Source organism: Raphanus sativus, chromosome 6, assembly GCF_000801105.2.
Source record: "Raphanus sativus cultivar WK10039 chromosome 6, ASM80110v3, whole genome shotgun sequence".
NCBI lineage: Eukaryota > Viridiplantae > Streptophyta > Magnoliopsida > Brassicales > Brassicaceae > Raphanus > Raphanus sativus.
In genome coordinates, this window is record NC_079516.1 from 23,863,889 (window position 1) to 23,884,939 (window position 21,051).

The 21,051-nt window shown below is 33.6% G+C and overlaps 2 protein-coding genes and 1 long non-coding RNA gene across 6 annotated transcripts; all 3 read left to right on the forward strand.

The window, feature by feature from the left end:
* The first annotated feature begins 445 nt into the window (after positions 1–445).
* Positions 446–6,198, forward strand: LOC108808137 (cytokinin dehydrogenase 2-like). Its single transcript, XM_056987099.1, has 5 exons — positions 446–509; positions 622–770; positions 4,374–4,631; positions 5,423–5,691; positions 5,771–6,198. Exons 1-5 carry the CDS (start codon positions 446–448, stop codon positions 6,054–6,056), a joined length of 1,026 nt encoding a protein of 341 aa, XP_056843079.1. The 3' UTR covers positions 6,057–6,198.
* Positions 6,199–6,487: 289 nt separating this feature from the next.
* LOC108833292 (uncharacterized) lies at positions 6,488–11,551 on the forward strand. Of its 4 annotated transcripts, XR_008935115.1 has the most exons (5): positions 6,488–6,773; positions 8,557–8,757; positions 8,850–8,897; positions 9,054–9,168; positions 11,371–11,551. XR_008935115.1 is itself a non-coding variant. In XM_056987844.1 (4 exons), exons 1-4 carry the CDS (start codon positions 6,699–6,701, stop codon positions 9,057–9,059), a joined length of 330 nt encoding a protein of 109 aa, XP_056843824.1. In that variant the 5' UTR covers positions 6,488–6,698; the 3' UTR covers positions 9,060–9,451. The 4 variants fall into 4 exon arrangements, 3 of the variants coding, with proteins under 3 accessions (XP_056843824.1, XP_056843825.1, XP_056843826.1); XM_056987844.1 differs by lacking the exon at positions 11,371–11,551 and having other exon boundaries at positions 9,054–9,451; XM_056987845.1 differs by lacking the exon at positions 11,371–11,551 and having other exon boundaries at positions 8,871–8,897; positions 9,054–9,440.
* Positions 11,552–13,492: 1,941 nt separating this feature from the next.
* On the forward strand, positions 13,493–14,004 carry LOC108806736 (uncharacterized). The gene is made up of 2 exons (XR_008934991.1): positions 13,493–13,691; positions 13,813–14,004. It is a non-coding gene; the product is annotated as an uncharacterized LOC108806736 (long non-coding RNA).
* Positions 14,005–21,051: the final 7,047 nt, after the last annotated feature.

Consider the following 21,051-nt stretch of genomic DNA (forward strand, 5'->3'; position numbering starts at 1 on the left):
TATTATATCGTTATTATAAGTTATTTGGTGTGGCATATTTCATGTTTTAGTAGTTCTACACAACACTTTTTGCACCACACGCAATGGAATCTTCGAAACATAAAAGGGGTAACGCATCTAGCTAAGATACATCTTTAATTAATGACTAGTTTTGCCACTATTCGCAATTAGTAGTATCTCATGCATGACGCATGTAAATGGAACTTCTTTTTTTTGTGAACTGGGCCGGCATGTAAATGGAACTTTTGCCCTTTGGAGATTTTTGTTGGCTTTCAGTTTTCTCTAACTGTGAATGTTATTTTGTCTATTTACTAATAATTCAAACATCATCGTTACGTCAGGTCTCAATGAAATTTGAGAAATTTAAGCATTGACATAATTAGAAAAAGACCTTTGAATCTTTCTTATTGTCCTTCCCTTTCATCTTGATATAAACTAAGCTATCATGGGGTTGGGACTATTTATCCGAAGAGGATTTCATTTAGGCATGCGACAACCTACATATATTCGTAGGTATTTTTTCCAACATATATTATTTCCAAGTAAATAACAAAAATTATTTCACCTGATTTTTTACACTTAAAACTTTCAATTGTTAAGTTGTGCTTAATTATTATTAAGGACATTTTATATATGTTTTAGGAAAGGGTGAAATGTTAGCATGCTCGCCACAGCTAAATCCAGAATTATTCTATGGAGTATTAGGAGGTTTGGGTCAGTTTGGAATAATATCGAGAGCCAGAATTGTTTTGTACCATGCACCTAAAAGGGTACGTATCATCAGTTCTAACCTTATATTTATGTCTATCTTCTTTTTTAAAGGCTTATATTTATGTCTATCAAAACTAGGAATTTATTCAACAGTCACGAAAGCTTTCATGGCCTGTTTTAAATTACTTAGAAATTTCCCTTCATTTTCTTTTCTTTTTTCAAAAAATAGAATATTCATTCATTTATTTTTGGGATTTTTTGCTTAATAACCAAAAAAAAAAGCTAGTTAGATTTTGGAAGAGAGAGTAGAGAGAGATAGGAAGAGAAAGTAGGAGAGAGAGAGTGTGTTTTTAGTTAGTTAGTAAATTTTGTTTTTTTCTGTATACTAGATGCAATTTTCCTTTATTTTTGTAAAGAGTATTCATTTATTTTTGTAATTTCACATGCACAAAAGTGAAATTGCTTATTTGTCATACTCTATATAATTATAGGTTTAGTCATATTTTATGCTTCTCTATAATTATAGGTTTAGTCATATTTTATGCTTAATTATTAATACTAGTAAAATAATTTTAGTGATTTAACTGATAATTTATCATTATCTTGAAAATAGTTAAAGTATTCTAAAAACATAGCCAAACTTATAAACTACTCCCTCCGTTTCATATTACTTGTCGTTCTAAGTTTATGCACACAGATTAAGAAAACATTTACTTTTACATATTTTCAAAATAAAATGTCATTACAAATACACCTAACCATATATCAACCAATAGAAAAATAGCAGTAGAGATATTGTCAATAAATTTTACATAGAAAACTAAAAACGATACTTATTTTGAAACAAAAATATACTCTAAAACGACAAGTAATTAGAAATGAAGAAGTATAATTTAGTAATATTAAAGTATTACATATATGTCTATATTAGATCTGGTTTAGTAATATTAAACCGACTTGACAAAAGATTCAAAATTATTTATACTATTATTTACGAAATAATGTTTTCGCTCCCAAGTTTAAATTTAGACGCGTTGAAAATCTTTATTATTCTTAATAAATAATTAACTATATTTGTTAATATAAAATTATCCATAAATTTAGAAACGAATTTCATTAGTTTGTATATTCATCATTATCTAAAAGACTCTATATTATATTATCTAAAATATTTTACATCATAATGTTTTTAAGATAAATATAAATTCCTGTTATAGATTTATGTATAAATATGAGTATTTAAAAATTTTATGTAACAAAATATGTTTTATTAAATAAAAATATTGTATATAAAAATAACATTTAATTAATTATTAAGTATTTCAAAATCATAATTTTATTCTAATAGTTTTGGATTGATAATATATTTATTTATATTTTTTAAAAACTATTAAGTCCGCAAATGCGGACAAAACTTTTAATATTCATTTATTTTTGTACTTTTAACACGCCAAAGTTATTCCAGAGTTTGAATTTTTTTGAAATATTGTCAACCTAATAACCTATTCATATTTATTTTAATCTAGATAGAGATTCTCTATTAGAGAATATCAGCTATCAAAGAGAGAAAAAATCATTTGAAGGACAGTAAGCAATCATATACATGTAAACTTCAGTGTGTACACATGTGTGCTAGTTTTAATATACACATTTAATATATAATTGATTTTTAATACCCATTTGGAATTAATCCGCACTTGATCCGTACTTAGAAATCGCGAATTATTTTTAAAAAATAAATAAATTATTTTAAATGAATTTTTAGATAAGTTATAGTATATATTTGAGCATATTTATTCTTTTTTTTATGAAATTGAGTATATATTTGAGCATATTTATTCAGAACCGCAAATCAAATCATACCAAACTGAAAAAGTAAAGCAGAAACAAAATTTAAACTCAGTTTCATAAATAAATGTATCTCTGGAACCACAAAAATGAAACCAAATTGAAGGATACCTGAATTTTTAAAATATAAATTATATACTTACAAATATTAATCATATATAATTTCTAGATAACTAAATATCCTAAAAATACTATTAATAAATCAATTTACCCAAAACAAAAACAAATTAACTGAATATTTTTAATTCTAATGATTAAAATTATCCAAATTATCCGATATTTTTATCTAAACAATCCAAATTACCAGATATTTAAACTGAAATTTTCAAATTATCTGATATTAGTATCTATAAATCCGTAACTATTTGCAAATCCAGAATCAACCGGAACTGAATTGGACTCAATCTTCAGTGCCGGCTCAATAGGGAGGGCGGGCGGTACGATCGCCCCGGGTCCGGTTCAATTCCTAACTAGGGGCCCTAATTATTTTCATTAGCATATCTGATTTAGATTTGAAAAGTATTAAAACGTTGTATCACAAATTTTCCTAGTTAAATTATCAAAGAGAATATATGTATGTTCGCTGCTCGAGTCAAAATTTCAGAGAATTTTTACCAATGTTAAAAAGTAACTTACTATAGGGTCTTAAAATTTTTTTGCCCAAGGACCCTTGTACATCTTAACTAGTCCCTGTCAATCTTTTCACATATGTGGTTTATAGACGCATTAAGATATAAGCAATATTTTTATATCCGATATAGATCCGCGGTCAAACCGGTAAATCCAATGGCCGTATATACTTCGGACTAGCTTATTTTCTTCGTGTATCATTCTATTAGAAGTTCTACCAACTGATATATTTCCACAAAATTCAAATTTAATAGCTGATAGCTGATAAAATCCAAAAAACCCGCCATTTACCTACTAGCTGATATCGGTTGATCCGGAAAACCCCTAGAAGAAACTTATAATATTTTTTTAAAAATTGATTAAACTTCTAGTACACTTTACAATAGTACATAAACTAAATAAACTATTTGATTTGTTGTATAAAAGTAAATGCATTGCATTTATGTTATTCATTTAATTTATAGATTTTCTAGTGATCAGGACTATTACAAATTTAATATAGATAATTTATTTCTTTTGTTTAAAAGCATACAATTGTTAGTTTTAAACTCAAAAATCAAAAAATTGCAATTAGTGAGAATTGTTTTCTTTTGTAAATATAGGAATATTTTTGAAAATTTGACATTTTCATTAAAATAAAATAAAACATGAATGTTTCTATTTTAGTAGTATAGAATATAACAAAACTATTTAGAATATGACTTATTGTTTATTGTAAGGTCTTTGAATGGAGTTTCAGATATTGCCATATTGGCGTATATTGTTGGTTACACATTGGATTATATGTGGTAAAGAAGCATTTCGTGACACAAGAAGAGTTAGAGACGTGTGGATCATAACTCCTACAAATTTTTAGATGGTAGCCCAAAACTATAATTAGGTATACAACAAATTTGGTAGCATTTAGGAATGTAGTCAAAGGCTTATTTCGCAGTGATTTGAACAAAATCTATGCGTTGAATTAAAAACAATATGGCCTATATATATTTTATTACAATTTGTAATCATAGGACTTATTATAGTCCAGTCTTGTCGTATGCCTTGCATATATCTAACTGATATAGGGATATCAACAAAAAATTATAAATTATTATATTGTAGTATTTTAAATATGTGCAACTAAGTGGTTTTCTATGTTGTGCGACTGCTGATTAAATGAGATTTTATCAAATGAAACTATGTAGGTGAAATGGTTTAAAATGCTGTACAGTAATTTCACAGCTTTTACAAAGGACCAGGAAAGTTTGATATCAATGGACAATGACACTGGAGTTGACTATGTAGAAGGTCAACTATTGATGTCAAACGGCATTGTCGATACTTCGTTTTTCCCACCGTCTAATCAATCTAAAGTCGCTGATTTAGTGAAAAACCATAGTATCATCTACGTTCTCGAAGTAGCCAAGTATTATGACGATCCCAGTCTTCCCATCATTGGCCAGGTACAAACATATTTTACATATTTCTTATATGGGTATATTTTTTGTATAACTAAAAATGTTAAACCCGGATCTATTGAATACACAAACCTAACCTCCGGGTGGGAGATGCAGCCTATAGATAGACTTTCTCCTGTGTATTCAAATGAGTCGTAAACATGGATCTATATCTGTGTGGCCACGTATAGAACTAATAATCTCGCACTAAAGAGAAGTTGAATCTTGGCCTAGACCAATAGGGCACTCCTCCTCTAGTGAAGACTACTAGACCACCACAATGTGGTTTATCTGGGTATATTACCTATACATATATGGTCGTTTTGTAACATCTATCAGCATGGCATTGATCATATGCATACCATAAGAAATTCAAAGGATCATACCATATTATCATATCATCGTCAAATCTTGGCGTCATCATTTTGGTTTTATATGTCAGAAAATACGGGTTCGTTGGATCTTAAACTTGTCATTGAGATGCATAATTAGTCCCAAGTGTAATAATTGTGAAGAGACTTAATAGATTATGATATCAACTTGACCATATAATTCTTTATTAGTATTATAATGGTTAACATTTATATGTCACTATTAAATAAATATATGAATTGCTGCACATATTTGTAAGTTGTAACAATTTGCATAGATACGAATTGCAAACTCACATAAATTTTTTATATGACTATGGGTTTGTAACACATAATCAGTGAACATTTGAAATGCACCATACGCATATAGAATCATCAAATAAAGCTTTATGATTCATACCAATCCATATTTGTTTATTTTTGTAGGTGATTGATAAGTTAACTAAAACCCTAAATTACTTGCCCGAGTTTATATCAATGCACGACGTGTCCTACTTTGATTTCTTGAACCGTGTACAAGTTGAAGAGGATAAACTCAGATCTTTGGGTTTATGGGAAGTCCCTCATCCGTGGCTTAACCTCTATGTCCCTAAATCTCAGATTCTCGATTTCCATAACGGTGTTGTAAAAGGCATTCTTCTCAAGCAGAACTCGACTTCTGGCGTTTCTCTTTTCTATTCCACAAACCGGAATAAGTAAGTTTTATATTCATATTAAGTTTTAAGAACAAGTAACTATATGCTTTGACATAATGACTTTCTTGTTATTATTTAGATGGGACAATCGTATGTCGGCGATGATACCAGATGAAGATGTTTTCTATGTAGTGGGACTACTACAATCGGCTAGCCCACAGAATGTGCAAGAAGTGGAGAGTGTAAACGAGACGATCATCATGTTTTGCAAGGAATCTGGAATAAAGATTAAGCAGTATCTAATGCATTACACCAGAAAAGAAGATTGGATTGAACATTTCGGCCCGAAATGGGGTGATTTTTCGAAGAGGAAAGATCTGTTTGACCCAAAGAAAATATTATCTCCAGGGCAAGATATCTTTTGATTATATGAATTTAAGATTTATTAAGTAGAAATATACTAGACTATAGAGAAACAGATCAAATAACTGGGAAAAATATGTTTGGTTGTTGTAGATTATATATTTCAAACAATAAATTATTTTGAAAACAATTTTCTTTCTTGAATATTATTTTTGCTCAATATAAACATGATTTTTCATTTATCCATATTAAGCGAATTTAAATATCACTGGTTTTGACTAAAACATATATAGGTTTCTCTGGTTTGTGCTACTGTTATAGAATCATCTATACTATACTAAAAGAATAATATCCTCCACTCTAAAGCTATCTACGTCACTTCATAAAATCAACCAATAGTAAAACTTTATTTTACCATATCGCGTCAGATTGTTTTAGAAGTTAAAATCGGGCCATATTTACTGGGCTGATTAGAAATCGAAGTGGCCCAACTTTCGTCGACCGTCGATCTCTTCCCCCTCTTTCATCTTTCCCTGTAATTTTCTATTCATCTTCCTACTTCCGTTTCTCCTCTTTATTTCATCCCTAATCGATCATGGATTTATGGTTTCGTTTCGTCTTCTTATTTTGCTTCTTATTTATACCAAAATCCCCTTTCATTTTCGCCACCCTAATCGAAAATTCCTTTTCCTTACCGAAGAACCATGTCGACAAAGCCAAACGGCAAATCAATCATCTCCTCCTCCGATGACAATGGTGATAATAAAAACAGATCTAATTCACTTATTGATGTGCCCTGAATCAGCAGCAGAAATAAATCAAGAAAGTTTGGCTTTTGGGCTTGAGTTTTAAACGAGATGGGCTTGACGATTTATGAAAATATGTTTATGAACATGATTCAGCCCAAAGAAAGAAAGGCCCAACAAGAAACGAGAAGGTATGGTCAAATAATATATCAATCTGACGGCAATCCAGAGCCCGTCGACCATGCAAAAGGACGAGATCAGCCGAAGAGTTTTTCGACCACAAATTCCCATTTTCGGTCAAAAGTCTTGGTCTTTGGTCTTTGTTCTTTGTTCTTTGGTCAAGTCTTCATTGTTTTCATAAATTGCTAAATTTTATGTTGACTAGCCTTTTGTATTCCAACCTTTTGTATTTCTTGCCTATTATATAAAGGCCATTTGATCAATGAAATAAAATAAGCTTTGAGTGTTTATTTTTGGAACCTTGAGAGGGTATCTCACTTTTCTTGTTCTTGGTGTGGTTAGCTCCAAGTAACTCTCTCTTTCTCGTTGGACCGGTGCGTCACATCCGGCAACAGATCGAGTTTGCTTCCTTGTCGGACCTGTGAGTCATATCAGGCGACAATCAAGCACTTCTGGTAGTATCATTGGGTCATTCCGCAACCCTTTGTGTCACCGTTCAATCCATCAGTTCTCTTCGGAGTTCACCTCTGGTAGTATCATCGGGCCTTCCGCAACCCTTTGTGTCACCGTTCATCCCACCAGTTCTCAATCCTCTCGGATCTGAGTTCATATCATCCGTACCGGTAGAGTGATCCGTATTTTGGTTCTATCAAGTGGTATCAGAGCCACTCAACCGGTACTTGTCTGTTCATTTTTTTTCTCATCTATCCATCTTCTTCATCCATCTTTTACCTTTCTTCTTCTTTTCTTAAAAAAAAAAAAAGAGTTCTACGAAAAGCCAAGAGATCATTCTTCTGTTGCTAAAGAAAGACAGATTTGAGGGCAAATCTTTTTAAAGAAGGAGGGAATGATGTGCCCTGAATCAGCAGCAGAAATAAATCAAGAAAGTTTGGCTTTTGGGCTTGAGTTTTAAACGAGATGGGCTTGACGATTTATGAAAATATGTTTATGAACATGATTCAGCCCAAAGAAAGAAAGGCCCAACAAGAAACGAGAAGGTATGGTCAAATAATATATCAATCTGACGGCAATCCAGAGCCCGTCGACCATGCAAAAGGACGAGATCAGCCGAAGAGTTTTTCGACCACAAATTCCCATTTTCGGTCAAAAGTCTTGGTCTTTGGTCTTTGTTCTTTGTTCTTTGGTCAAGTCTTCATTGTTTTCATAAATTGCTAAATTTTATGTTGACTAGCCTTTTGTATTCCAACATTTTGTATTTCTTGCCTATTATATAAAGGCCATTTGATCAATGAAATAAAATAAGCTTTGAGTGTTTATTTTTGGAACCTTGAGAGGGTATCTCACTTTTCTTGTTCTTGGTGTGGTTAGCTCCAAGTAACTCTCTCTTTCTCGTTGGACCGGTGCGTCACATCCGGCAACAGATCGAGTTTGCTTCCTTGTCGGACCTGTGAGTCATATCAGGCGACAATCAAGCACTTCTGGTAGTATCATTGGGTCATTCCGCAACCCTTTGTGTCACCGTTCAATCCATCAGTTCTCTTCGGAGTTCACCTCTGGTAGTATCATCGGGCCTTCCGCAACCCTTTGTGTCACCGTTCATCCCACCAGTTCTCAATCCTCTCGGATCTGAGTTCATATCATCCGTACCGGTAGAGTGATCCGTATTTTGGTTCTATCACTTATCTCCGCCGCGGCGAAAGCAAAGGGCAAGGCGCATGTTTCCTCCAATGACAATCGCGAAGTTATGTTTTTCAACGAAGTATCCCTGGACCCTCAAGAAGCCGATTTGCGGTTTCGTCTGATTCACTTCTGGGAGGCTCGAAACCCACTGAAGAAGACTCTGATCGGTCTTGAGATGCTTCTCATCGATAAACAGGTTATGTACCCTCTAGCTTCCGTCACTGTCTAAAATATTTAGTATCATGTTCTTCATTGAATGTCCTTCATATCATGTTATGTACCCTCTAGCTTATGAATACTTTGAAGCAGGCTGTGATATGCAAGGTGATCTTTTCGGTAAGTTTCCTATCATTTGATTATTTGATGTTCTGATAACCTTTGATTTCTAATATTTATATACGATGTTAAGTCTGAATTTGGGGTGTCATTTTAAATACAAAACTTCTTAATTATAAGCTTTCTCATTAACACTCTGCTCTCAACATGCACCAGATGTGATTGGACACTTAAAATTGGTCAACGGCCAGAGTCTCAATGAGCGTCCCTTCATTGACGATGCCGAGCTCGCAACCACCCGCCGTATATTGGTGCATGTGCAGTCTCATGAGTAAGTGTTTACGTTTACTATTTTTAAAATCACACACACTATGCTATTTTTTGAACATAAATGTTTATTGCTTGCATGAGACCTGTTATGACGCTCAATCTTGGGGACCAAGCTGCTTTTGATTTTCGCAAGAAGTTTAGATCTTCTAAGAACACTCCTTCCGTAATTTTGGTGACTACTGTTTACCCCAAGTGTGTAGAAGATATGCATTTTTACTTTCTTGAACTGAGTAGCACCTTACATTTCCTAAGTTCTCTATCATTTAATAACCACATATATTTTAGATGTGTGTCGTCTTAGTCGTTTAGGGTTCCTCATAGTAGTTCACTACAAGAAAACATCGGTATTCTGAGGGAAATATCGAGGGAAAATGAGTTCCTCGGAAATTTCTGACCAAAAATCGAGAAAATACCGAGGAAACCAAGAAATGTGGTTTGAAATTTCCTCAATATTTTTGAGGAAATTTCGAGGAGGACCAACTTCCTCGGTATTTTTCGAGGGAATACCGATGAACCTCGTTCGTCGGAAAAACCGACGGATATTTCTAATATTTCGACGACATCTTGTAGCTGTTAGAGAGCCGTTGGGAGAGCCGTTGGCGGATTTAAAAATTCCGAGGAAATTTCGAGGAAATGTCGGTTTTCCTCGGAATTTCCTCAGTATGCCGGGAGGATTTCATCTATAAATACAGCCACCCCTCTTCCTCTTCATTCACTCCATTTCTTCTTCTTCTCTCCTCCTATTACGAATTTGATTCCAAAAAACATGTCTTCTTCAAATTATTTTCGTTCTTGGATCGATCGACCTCATTTGGATCCGGACACGAGATTGCTTACGGAAGAATACAATTAAGGTATAATCGAGTTCATGAGGGTAGCTCGTCGACAACCGGAAGCAGAAACAGGTAAGTTAAGATGTCCTTGCTCTAATTGTAAAAATAGAAAAGTTATTAAAGAGTGGGATGTTTGGACTCATCTATATTTGAGTGGGTTTACACGAAGTTACAAAATTTGGTATCATTATGGGAAAACTGATTATGAACTTGGTAGTACTAGCGAACCTCAGCCGGCGGTTAGATTAGAAGAACCAATTAGAGCGGATGTAGATTATGGTGTAGGTACTGAGCAGATGATAAATGATCATTTTAGAGGGGAAGATTTACCCAATGCAGAAGCTAGGAGATTTTATGAAATGTTGGATGCTGGAAAGCAACCATTGTACGAAGGTTGCAGAGATGGTCATTCGGCTTTATCATCTGCTACGAGACTGATGGGCATTAAAACTGATTATAACTTGGCTGAAGACTGTGTGGATGCGATAGCTAATTTTGTTAAAGGTATTTTACCTGAGGATAATGTAGCTCCAGGTTCATACTACGAGGTTCAAAAACTCGTAGCTGGGGTTGGTTTATCTTATCAGGTAATAGATGTATGCAGCGATTGCTACATGATTTATTGGAGGGCGGATGAACAGCGGACTACATGCAAATTTTGTGGGAAGCCTCGTTATAAAGATACGAGTGGAAGAGTTCCAGTGCCATATAAAAGGATGTGGTATTTGCCTTTGACGGAAAGGTTTCAGAGGTTGTATCTTTCGGAACGCACAGCGCAACGAATGAGATGGCATGCGGAGCACTCAACATATGGTGAGATTAGACATCCTTCAGATGCAAAAGCGTGGAAACATTTTCAATCAAAGTATCCCGACTTTGCGTATGAGAGAAGAAATGTCTACATTGGATTATGTACTGATGGTTTCAGCCCGTATGGGAAGAGTGGAAGACAATATTCTCTATGGTCAATCATTGTTACACCATACAACTTACCCCCAAACTTGTGCTCGCGACGAGAGTTTTTGTTTCTCTCCATTCTCGTTCCCGGACCAGAGCATCCTAAGAGATCACTTGATGTGTTTCTTCAGCCACTAATATATGAGTTGCAACAACTATGGGCTCAAGGTGCTGAAACATACGATATTTCGTGTAAAGAAAACTTTCAAATGCGGGCAGTACTAATGTGGACAATAAATGATTTTCCAACATATGGTATGTAAACTATTTTTCCAGCATATGGTATAACAATTTTTAAATATTTAAACTATTTTTTATATATTTGAACTTTTTTTTGTTATTATTAAACAATTTTAATATATTAACAAATTAAAAAAAAATTGTATATATTAAAAAAAAATATTTATATAAAGGTCTCAAGAGGAACATACCCGCTCTCGACAGCGTCGTGGTCGTGGTGGTACGGGGAGCGGCTCCATTTCGGGTTCCGCATCGCCCCACAGCTCCTACCATACATCTCCCTCTCCATTTCCCTCTCAATTGCCCTCTCATTCTCCTCCGCTCCCGGTGTGGCACCCACTCCTGTTCCTGCTCCTGCTCATCCGGCAATTCTGAGAGTTGCGGAGTTTGTTCGACAGCCGGGTCGTGACCATCTTCCATATCTCACTCCGTATCCATGTGGACGGGTTCAGACATGGTAATTAAACCTTTTTCATTAAAATTTGATTCATTTTAAATAATTAGTTCTTTTTATTAGGTTCGACCGATCCTTGAACATGATCAGCGGATGGATCAACCGTATGATGTACTCGGCCCTCGACAATGGACATCCAACTTTCACCGACTTCCCTCTCGAGAAGCAGCATCTGTGGTTTCAACAGTTTGCGGTAAGTATTCTATTTTTTTACTTATTTTTTTAATCTTTAATATTAATTATCTACTAATTGTGTTTTATTTTCAGCAAGAATTCAACTGGAATGCCGATGATACGTTGTTTATCTATTACCACTTCGTCCATAAAGTTATGGACAACTATGGGAAGCAGATCCACACGTGGAAGAAGAAGTGGAAAATAAGCAAGGTTGGTTTTTATTTATGAAACAATTTTTTAATTTATTAAAATATTTTTTTATTTATTTAACAATTTTTTTTAAAGACCCCAAAGGGGATAAACCCCAACGTCTGGCGGGAGTTGGGTGTGCATTGGAGTAAGAACGAAGTGAGAGCAACTTCTTCCACCAACTCCACCAACCGCAAGAGCGACCGTAAGGGGAAGGGCATGTACAAGCATAACTTGGGTGCTCAATCTTTAGCCAGTCTGGGGGATCGCTTGGTAAGCTTGTCGATTTTTATTATATTATTTAAGATTCTAATATTTTTTTTGTGCATTTCTTTTAATTACTAATATTTCTTTAATTTATGTTTTTTCAAGGCGGAAGAAAATGAGGGGGAGCCGGTTGATCATCTCACCCTAATGAAGACAACGTATACCAACAAGAAGACCGGCGAGATTGATGATGGTGTTGTGAGGGATGTGGTCACCCTCATCGACAGTCAGATGGAAAAAGAAGTGTCTCAGCTTCAAACCGAGGATGACGATTCGACGGGATCGACCTGCTTGCCTCGGGTTCGGATCAACCAAATCGTTGAAGCGGTAAGTTCTTTTTTTAAAGTTCAATTCATTTTTTATATTATTTAAATTTGACACTTTCTTTTTCAGTCGGTTCCAAAGAAGAAGGGCCGTTTGTTCGGTTTGGCTCGTCGGTCCAACTCGGTTCCGTCTGCTTCTGCACCACCGTCCTTTGTTGATCAAGAAGTCCTTCTGAGTCAGATGAGGGACAAGGATGCTCGCATATCTGCGTTGGAGTCCATGGTGGCGAGTCAAGAGGCGGGCTGGGAGGCACATAGGAAGTTGAACAAACAACTGATGGCGATGATGAGGAGCATGAACCCGAACGCGAACGTGGAGCTCCCGACCATGCCAGACCCGAACGTCCAAAATCCGTAGTTTAATTTCTTTCAAAAACTCGAAATATTTTATTTTGATTTGTATGACTTTGAAATTTAGATAATATGTTTTCAATTTAAATTTAAATTTTATATTTTCAAATTTAAATTTTAAAAATATTTTTTTTTAAATATATTTTTTTAAATAATTTTCAATATATTCCGAGGAACAGCTGTCCTCGGTATATACCGAGGGAAGTGTTCCTCGGAATATTCCGAGGGACAGTTTCCTCGAAAATTTTCGAGGGCTATGTTCCTCGAAAATTTTCGGAGGGCTATTAATCCTCGGTATATACCGAGGGAATGGTTCCTCAATATATATCGAGGACCTCTTCGACGAATGCCTGTCCTCAAAATCTCCTCGGGTTGTTCTTCGAAATTCCGTCACAAAATTTCGAGGAAATTTCGAGGGAAAATGAAATTTCGAGGAGATTTTTTTGAATGATTTTTTCCTCGGTGTGTCGTCGGAATACAGTTATTCCGACGATATACCGAAGAAAAAATCCTTCAGTATCAGTGTGTTTTCTTGTAGTGATTGTTTAATTTTTAAAAATATATATCTACTTGAGAGTGAAAGCACAAATATACAACTTACTGTCTAATTCTGTCTCATTTGCCTTTGTCTATTACAACATAATACATCAGGCACAGTTGCTCTCACATCCATGGCCTCTTCACGTGTGTTTTTAGACTAGGATGTCCAACCAACTAAGGAGTATATCGGCTGGTATGTTTTCACTATTTAGTATATAATAACTTGGAGACTTGGCAGTTAATATCAGTTTGAGTAATGAATTGTTTTCTCACATTGGATCAAGTTGAGAAGTAATCCAGATATTGCCACGCAGGTCAGTGCAGATGGTGTTACAAAAACTGAGACGTTGACTATTGGAGAAATATTCTCCTACATGAAGCAGGAATCTGCAAAGCTTATAATTAAGAAGTTTTTCTTCTTATCTTATTTTATTTTATAATCATTGCACCAAACTTTCAATACTAATAAATTCAAGTTTTTATTAAATTATTTTTTTGAAACATTATTTCTGCGCAGTAAGAGTATTCAATCCGGATTTCGGTTCGGTTTCACCGTTTCGATTCATTTTATTTGGTTTTTTTATTTATACAAATTTACTACCATATTAACATTGTATCTACTTCGATTTGGTTCGTTTTATACACTATCAGTTAATTCAATATAGACTATAGAATTGGTAAAAATATACTGTTCTATATAGTGTGAAAAAAATTATTATTTATATTTTTGAAGAGGCATCTGGTTAAAAAAATTTAAATTATGTGATATGTATTGAAAGATTATACTCTTTTTAGTTGAATTTTTCAATGTGATTTATAATATAGTTTAATATAATGTTTGGAAGAGAATTTTTTTTAGTTAGTTAGTGTTTTATAATTTAGAATGCAATTTCCCTTTCTAATATGCTAACAAAAAGGGTTTATATATATTTAAATTGTATTCCATTATATATTGTTATAAGTTTTAGTTGACTGAAAAAAAAAGTTTTAGTTGACTGTATAATTTTATCCAAAACTTATTTTAAGTTAAATTCATTTCGAAATTGGCTAACAATATTTTGGTTTGAATTTTTACATAATAAACAAAAGTAATTATAAAATTAAATATATGAGTACTCATTTAGATAAATCTTTTGAGTTTTAGATTTTTCTATTCAAGTTGAGTTTGAATAAAATATGTTTAAGTTTTTTACAAAACTGAGTATGATTGCAATTTTTTTTGGTTTAAGTTTGGTTAAGATTTTGAATCAATTACCTATACTCAATTCATTGCCAAAAAATACATGTTTTAGAAAGAAAAAAATGTTTAAAAAATACCATTTTTATATTTCTGATGCATTACTTAATGGTAAATTGTAATCTTCAAAAAACATAATTGGGTTCATTGAAAATTCATTTCTTAAGAGAATATTTAATTACAAAAAAAGTGCATTGGTAACTAAAATTTAATATGTTTTATTAATCCTCTAAATATTATTTGTAAAGTGGTTTGCATATTTGTCACCATCACAGTCAATCTTAACAAAAATGATGACCTGACATTAAAATAGTTATAACATGTACAATATTCTTTATAAAATTTTATATTTTGCAAGGATTATTAATATAATAAGACTTTTAACTCTTATATCACTATTAATGTAATTTTTCCTATAACTATTTATTTTGGCAGAACTATTTCAATATAGAAATAAATAACAACTCATATATCACCATTAAATTTATATATATATATATATATATATATATATATATATATAATTTAAAATTAAATTAAATATAATTACAAAAATGTATTTTACATCAACTTATATATATATATATATATATATATATAATCAAAACTAGGTGATAAGTGGGCATCAACATTTTAACCAAAACTAAAGTAGACTAATCAAATATGTCGTTTGATAGTAAACGATCAAAATTTTATTTAAATTTATAAGTTTATCATATTACTTAACAAATTATTATTTTACCCATTTAACATATTTTAACTAAAGCAAAAAATGTTTTAAGTTTATTAGAGATATATATATATATATATATAGACATATTTAAAATTAGTAAACATTAAATAAAACATAACATAAATTAAAATTATTTTATAAAATGTATATTAAAATTTGAATAAAATAAAAGTAAAATCGTTAAACCAAATCAAAACACAAAAAAACTACAAAAGAATACATTTGTAGTTTATTTTTCAAAACTGTGAAGTTATGATATAAAAATAATAAGTTTTGTTTGCATAGTTTACATGATTTTGTTTATGTTGCTGAATTTTTTACATTACCATCTCTGCTAGAGAGTTGAGGACTTCCGAGTATAACCACTATTATAGAGAATACACGGTTTTTGAAACCGAAATAAAATTTCAGGCATGGAATATAGCCTACCTAAGAACGTAGAAGTTTAGAGCACATATGATAGCATACCAACAAAATGGACGACAACATTGGAATTCGGCTGCTAATTATTGCTTTTTTATATCAATTATAGATATAATATTAAAAAAGACATAATAGAGAAATCAAGAAAGATCTGTTGCACATGCTAAATAAATACACCAATGGTTCAATAGATTTCCAAAACCATCAACGTTGTAGGACTAAGAGACTAAGGATAAACACTAATACCAGTATACCACAACCAAATCTATTTTTGATCAGTGTACTTTGAAAATTCATGTAAATAGCACTTAGATAATATATTACAGTAATCATAAGTGTATATAAACTTTTTTTTTTTTTTTGTAAACTAAGTGTATATAAACTATGACGCAGAATGATATAGTTTCTCAGACATACAAATTTAACTATAAGATATCAAAAACATGATACATGATGCAAAATTCATGTAAATAGCACTTAGATAATATATTACAGTAATCATAAGTGTATATAAACTATGACGCAGAATGATATAGTTTCTCAGACATACAAATTTAACTATAAGATATCAAAGACATGATACATGATGCAAAATTTAAGGACATATGCTGAATGCAGAACCGTAAAGACATGATGCTGAATGCCAACATCAGAATGCAAAACTGTAAGTACATGAATGCAGCCAGAACTGTAAATACATGATGCAGAATGCAAACATCATTTTCTACTTGCCTCTTAACCCCATTTTCTACTTCTAAAAAGTAGTCATTATACAACCTATCCTCTGCTTCCATCTTATCAAAAGCAACTCTAAATTGTAAAGCTCTAGACAGCATGAGAAATGTTGAATTCCACCTAGTCTTAACATCTAGAGGCAGACTACCTCGTGTCATCTTCCCGCTAGTAACCTTCTGCTCAAATGCGTTCAACCTATGGGGGGAAGAACGGACGTACTGAACTGCATTCCGGATGGCCAAAACATTTTCTCCTAAATCACCTAAACCCTCCTTAGCTATCAAATTGATAATGTGGGCACAGCACCTCATATGCAGATAGTTACCATCTAAAACCAGAGCATCAGGCGACACTTCACTGAACTGCCTATGGAATCTCCTAATAGCTGAGGTATTAGCAGTAGCATTGTCTACCGTAATAGAAAACAATTTCTGAATTCCCCAGTCAGCTAAGCATTCGAGAAGAACAGTAGAAATTGTCTGACCTTTATGATCCATGACAAATTTGAATCCAAGAATGATTTTCTTCAACTGCCATGTTGGGTCAACAAAATGTGCAGTTACAACCATGTAACTTGCACCTGCCATCAAAACAACAACATCTAGTTAGAATAACAAACAAATGTTTTCGTTTTTCAGTTTCCAGAAATAAAAAACCCTTACCTGTCACCTGAGAAACCCAAATGTCAGTGGTGAGTGAAATTCTTTGCTGGTTAGTGTACAACCACCTCTTCAACGCCTCCTTCTTCTTCACAAACATCTCCACAATATCTCTAGTAGCAGTTCTTCTTGAGTGGGGCTTGTAAAGGTTAACCTTTATGGAAATGCAAAACAAATATCATTAGTTTCAGAAATATACAAAAACATTAACAATGCAAATATACAACGCTATACCTTGTTGCAGAAGTATTTCCAGCCTGTACTTTCTATGAAAGAAAGAGGCAACTCAGCTAACACCAATAACTCATTTGAGGCTTCTCTGAAAACCGTCTCAGACACCTTTGATGATTTCACACTGCCTTCATTATCGATCCTAGCTTGATTCTTCCCTTGGCTGATCACGTGAGCTTGGTACTCTCTGCAGATTTGCAGGTGCTTCTGGAGATTGGAAGTTCCTGACTTTGTCTGGCATGAGAAAAGCTTTTGGCAGTAGTGACAAATGCACTTGTCACGGCTCTCCTTTGTTCTGGTGTAGTGTTTCCACACACCTGACCTCGGCACAATAACTTTTGGCATCTTATTTGCCCGAGAACTCTCTCCACACGGTGTGTCAGCTTCCTTCCTCTTCCCACGGCTATCAATGGTTTCACAGTCTACATGTTCAACTTCAACTTCATGTTCTTTGTCAGCACCATTGTTTTGTGGGTTTTTAGAGGACGATGAATCCATCTGCAAGCAATAAAGAAAAATCAATACTCAGGACATGAAGCACTGACACAATACGCCAATACAAGCGACTTGTATTATTATTCTAAATTCTAATAAAACCAAAAATATAATTGCCAAACATTTTCAAAGTAACGAACGGTAAACTACCAAGCTTCTGAAACAAAACAAGCATACAAAAACAAGTTGACAATTATCAGAACAGAACAAACATAAGACAACCTTTAATCTAAAACAAGTTGGCAACAAATGATTTAATATACAACACGTAAAGAAACAAATCAGTTATTGACAATACCAAAGTTCACAATCATCGAAAAGAACAAACATAAGAAATTCTTTTATTGACTAATACATAAACACAAATAGGATAGTTTAAGAAACAAGACACGAACTTAAGAAACAAGACACGAACGCATATAAAAGAAAGTCTTGAAATGCAAAAAAACTTTTTTTTTTGGTCGCTAAATGAACCCGAAAAAACACAACTTAATACTAACTAATCAAGTACAAAGAAGAAGAAGACTACCTCTGAATGTGCTATTGACGTCTTTGAGGAAGGAAATTAAGACTTTTTGATGGGTTACTCTCTCCATCTCAAACGCTTATATAAGTGAAGATATTCTAGGGTTTAGAACTTGCAAAAGAGTAGATTCGGGGAGGATAAGAGTTAGGAAATGATTCTGGATGTTGAGATTTAGATCTATCTAGAGAGAAAGTTGAGATTTTCTGGATATTCTACAAATCTAATCGTGAATCGAAAGAGGGGAAATGGTAAAGTTAGTCTTAGGGTTATTACATCGGATATACTGAAAACCCGAATGGATCCTGGTATTTAACCCGAACCGGTCCATACCCCATTATACCAAATAATCAGCCCCAATCGGTTTTTAGACAAGATCCGAACCCGATCCGACCCGGTTTTATCGGTGCGGGTTCGGTACGGGTTATCGGGTATGGATTATTTGCCCTGGCCTAGAACGTATGATGCAGAATCAAGAACTGTAAAGACATGATGCAGAATGCAAAATATATGACACTCATTCAACAACCAAATTTCGATTATAAAATTACAAGACCGTGATATGTGATCACGAAGGGTTAGGTGGATAACACAAATAAAATGTTTCTCAGACAAACTACAGAAGTCTCACATACCTTAAAAAATATCTCTACGTGAGACTCAACTAATATAGTACCTGTCGCAGAAGTCTACTACAATTGCAATCTCCTCAGATCTCCAAAAGCACAAACCTGAAGAAAAAACAAATTAATTAGTTTTTACTTACATGTAGGAATATATGCCTCATGCTTACCATGTTCCTTCCAGTGCCTAAATCTTGGATCGGTTTTTCAAATTTGAATTGTCTCAGTGTTGCAATCTCCTCAGACCTCCTAAAGCACAAACCTGCAAAACAAAACAAATTAATTAGTCTTTACTTACATGACTGGATATAAGACTTTGTAACCATTTGGTTCTCGGTTCACATAGTCTTTATCTAAGCCGCATTCTAAAATCAACCCATGGGTAGGTTTCTTTCCATTCTACAAGTCTTTGTAACCCATGTTTAGTCTTTGACTTGAGACTTTCTTAAACCAACGTTGTTGGTTTTTTATTCTCGTGGTTTGTTATTCCCATCCAAAGTAAACTGACATGTCTTATATGTCTTTGTCTAAAGACTTGTAAGCCGTGGGTGTTTTTAACTGACATGCCTTGAATGCTCTTCTAAAGACTTATATGTAAGTTGTGGGTAGTAAAGACTTCTAAGCCGTGGGTGGTAAAGATTTTTAAACTGTAGGACTTTGAAATGACATGTCTTATGTCTTTGTCTTAATACTTGTACTTTTGTAAGTCTGTGTCTGTCTTAAGACTTTTGTAAGCCTTGGTTAACAAAATAGGGAATCTGTTTTTGATTTGTTGTCTTTGTAAGACTTGCAAGTGTTGGTCGTTATACTCCATTCCATCCAGATAATCAAATCAGATTTTCTTAAGCCGTGGGTTGTTAAGAATTGTAGACTGTGGGTCTTACATGTCTTACATGTCTTTGTCTAAACTCTAAAGACTTTGTAAGCCGTGGGTCTTTTAACTAACATGCCTTAGATGTCTTTGTCTAAAGAGTTGTATGTAAACCGTGGGTCTTTTTAATTAACTGACATGTCTTATACATCTTTGTCTAAGACTTGTAAGCCGTGGATCTTTTATCTGACATGCCTTAAATGTCTTTGTCTGAAGACTTGTGTAAGGCGTGGACAGTGTAAAGACTTGCCTTGTACATCTAAAGACTTGTGTAAGGCGTGGATAGTGAGATAAGGAACTTTTTTTGATATGCAGTCTTTGTCTAGAGACTTCTAAGCCGTGGGTAGTAAAGGCTTTTAAGCCGTGGGTGTATTAACACGACATGTCTTATATGTCTTTGTCTAAAGACTTGTAAGATGTGAGTCTTTTAACTGACATGTCTTGTCTATGTCTATGTAAGCCGTGGGTAAGTACAATAATGATCTATTTTTGATTTCTCAAGTCTTTTGTCTTAAAGACTTTCTTAAACCCTTGATCCTTATACTCCCATTTCATCCAAATAGTTTTTTTCTCTAAGCCGTGGGTAAATAAGAAAAAGATCTGTTTTTGATTTTAGTCTTTTGTCTTATAAACTTTCTTAATCATTATAATCTACATCCAAAACAGATCCTTCTTAAGCCGTTGGTTAGTAAAGTCTCTTCTTGTCTTTTGTCTTAAACACTTGAGTAAGACGTGGACAGTGTAAAGACTTGTGTAAGGCGTGGACAGTAAGATAAGGAACTGTTTTTGATATGCAGTCTTTGTCTAGTGACTTCTACACCGTGGGTAATAAAGACTTTTAAGCCGTGGGTGTATTAACATGACATGTCTTATATATCTTTGTCTAAAGACTTGTAAGCCGTGGGTGTATTAACATGACATGTCTTGTCTATGTAAGCCGTGGGTAGCAGTAAAATAAGGATCTGTTTTTGATTTCTCAAGTCTTTTGTCTTAAAGACTGTCTTAAACTCTTGATCCCTATAC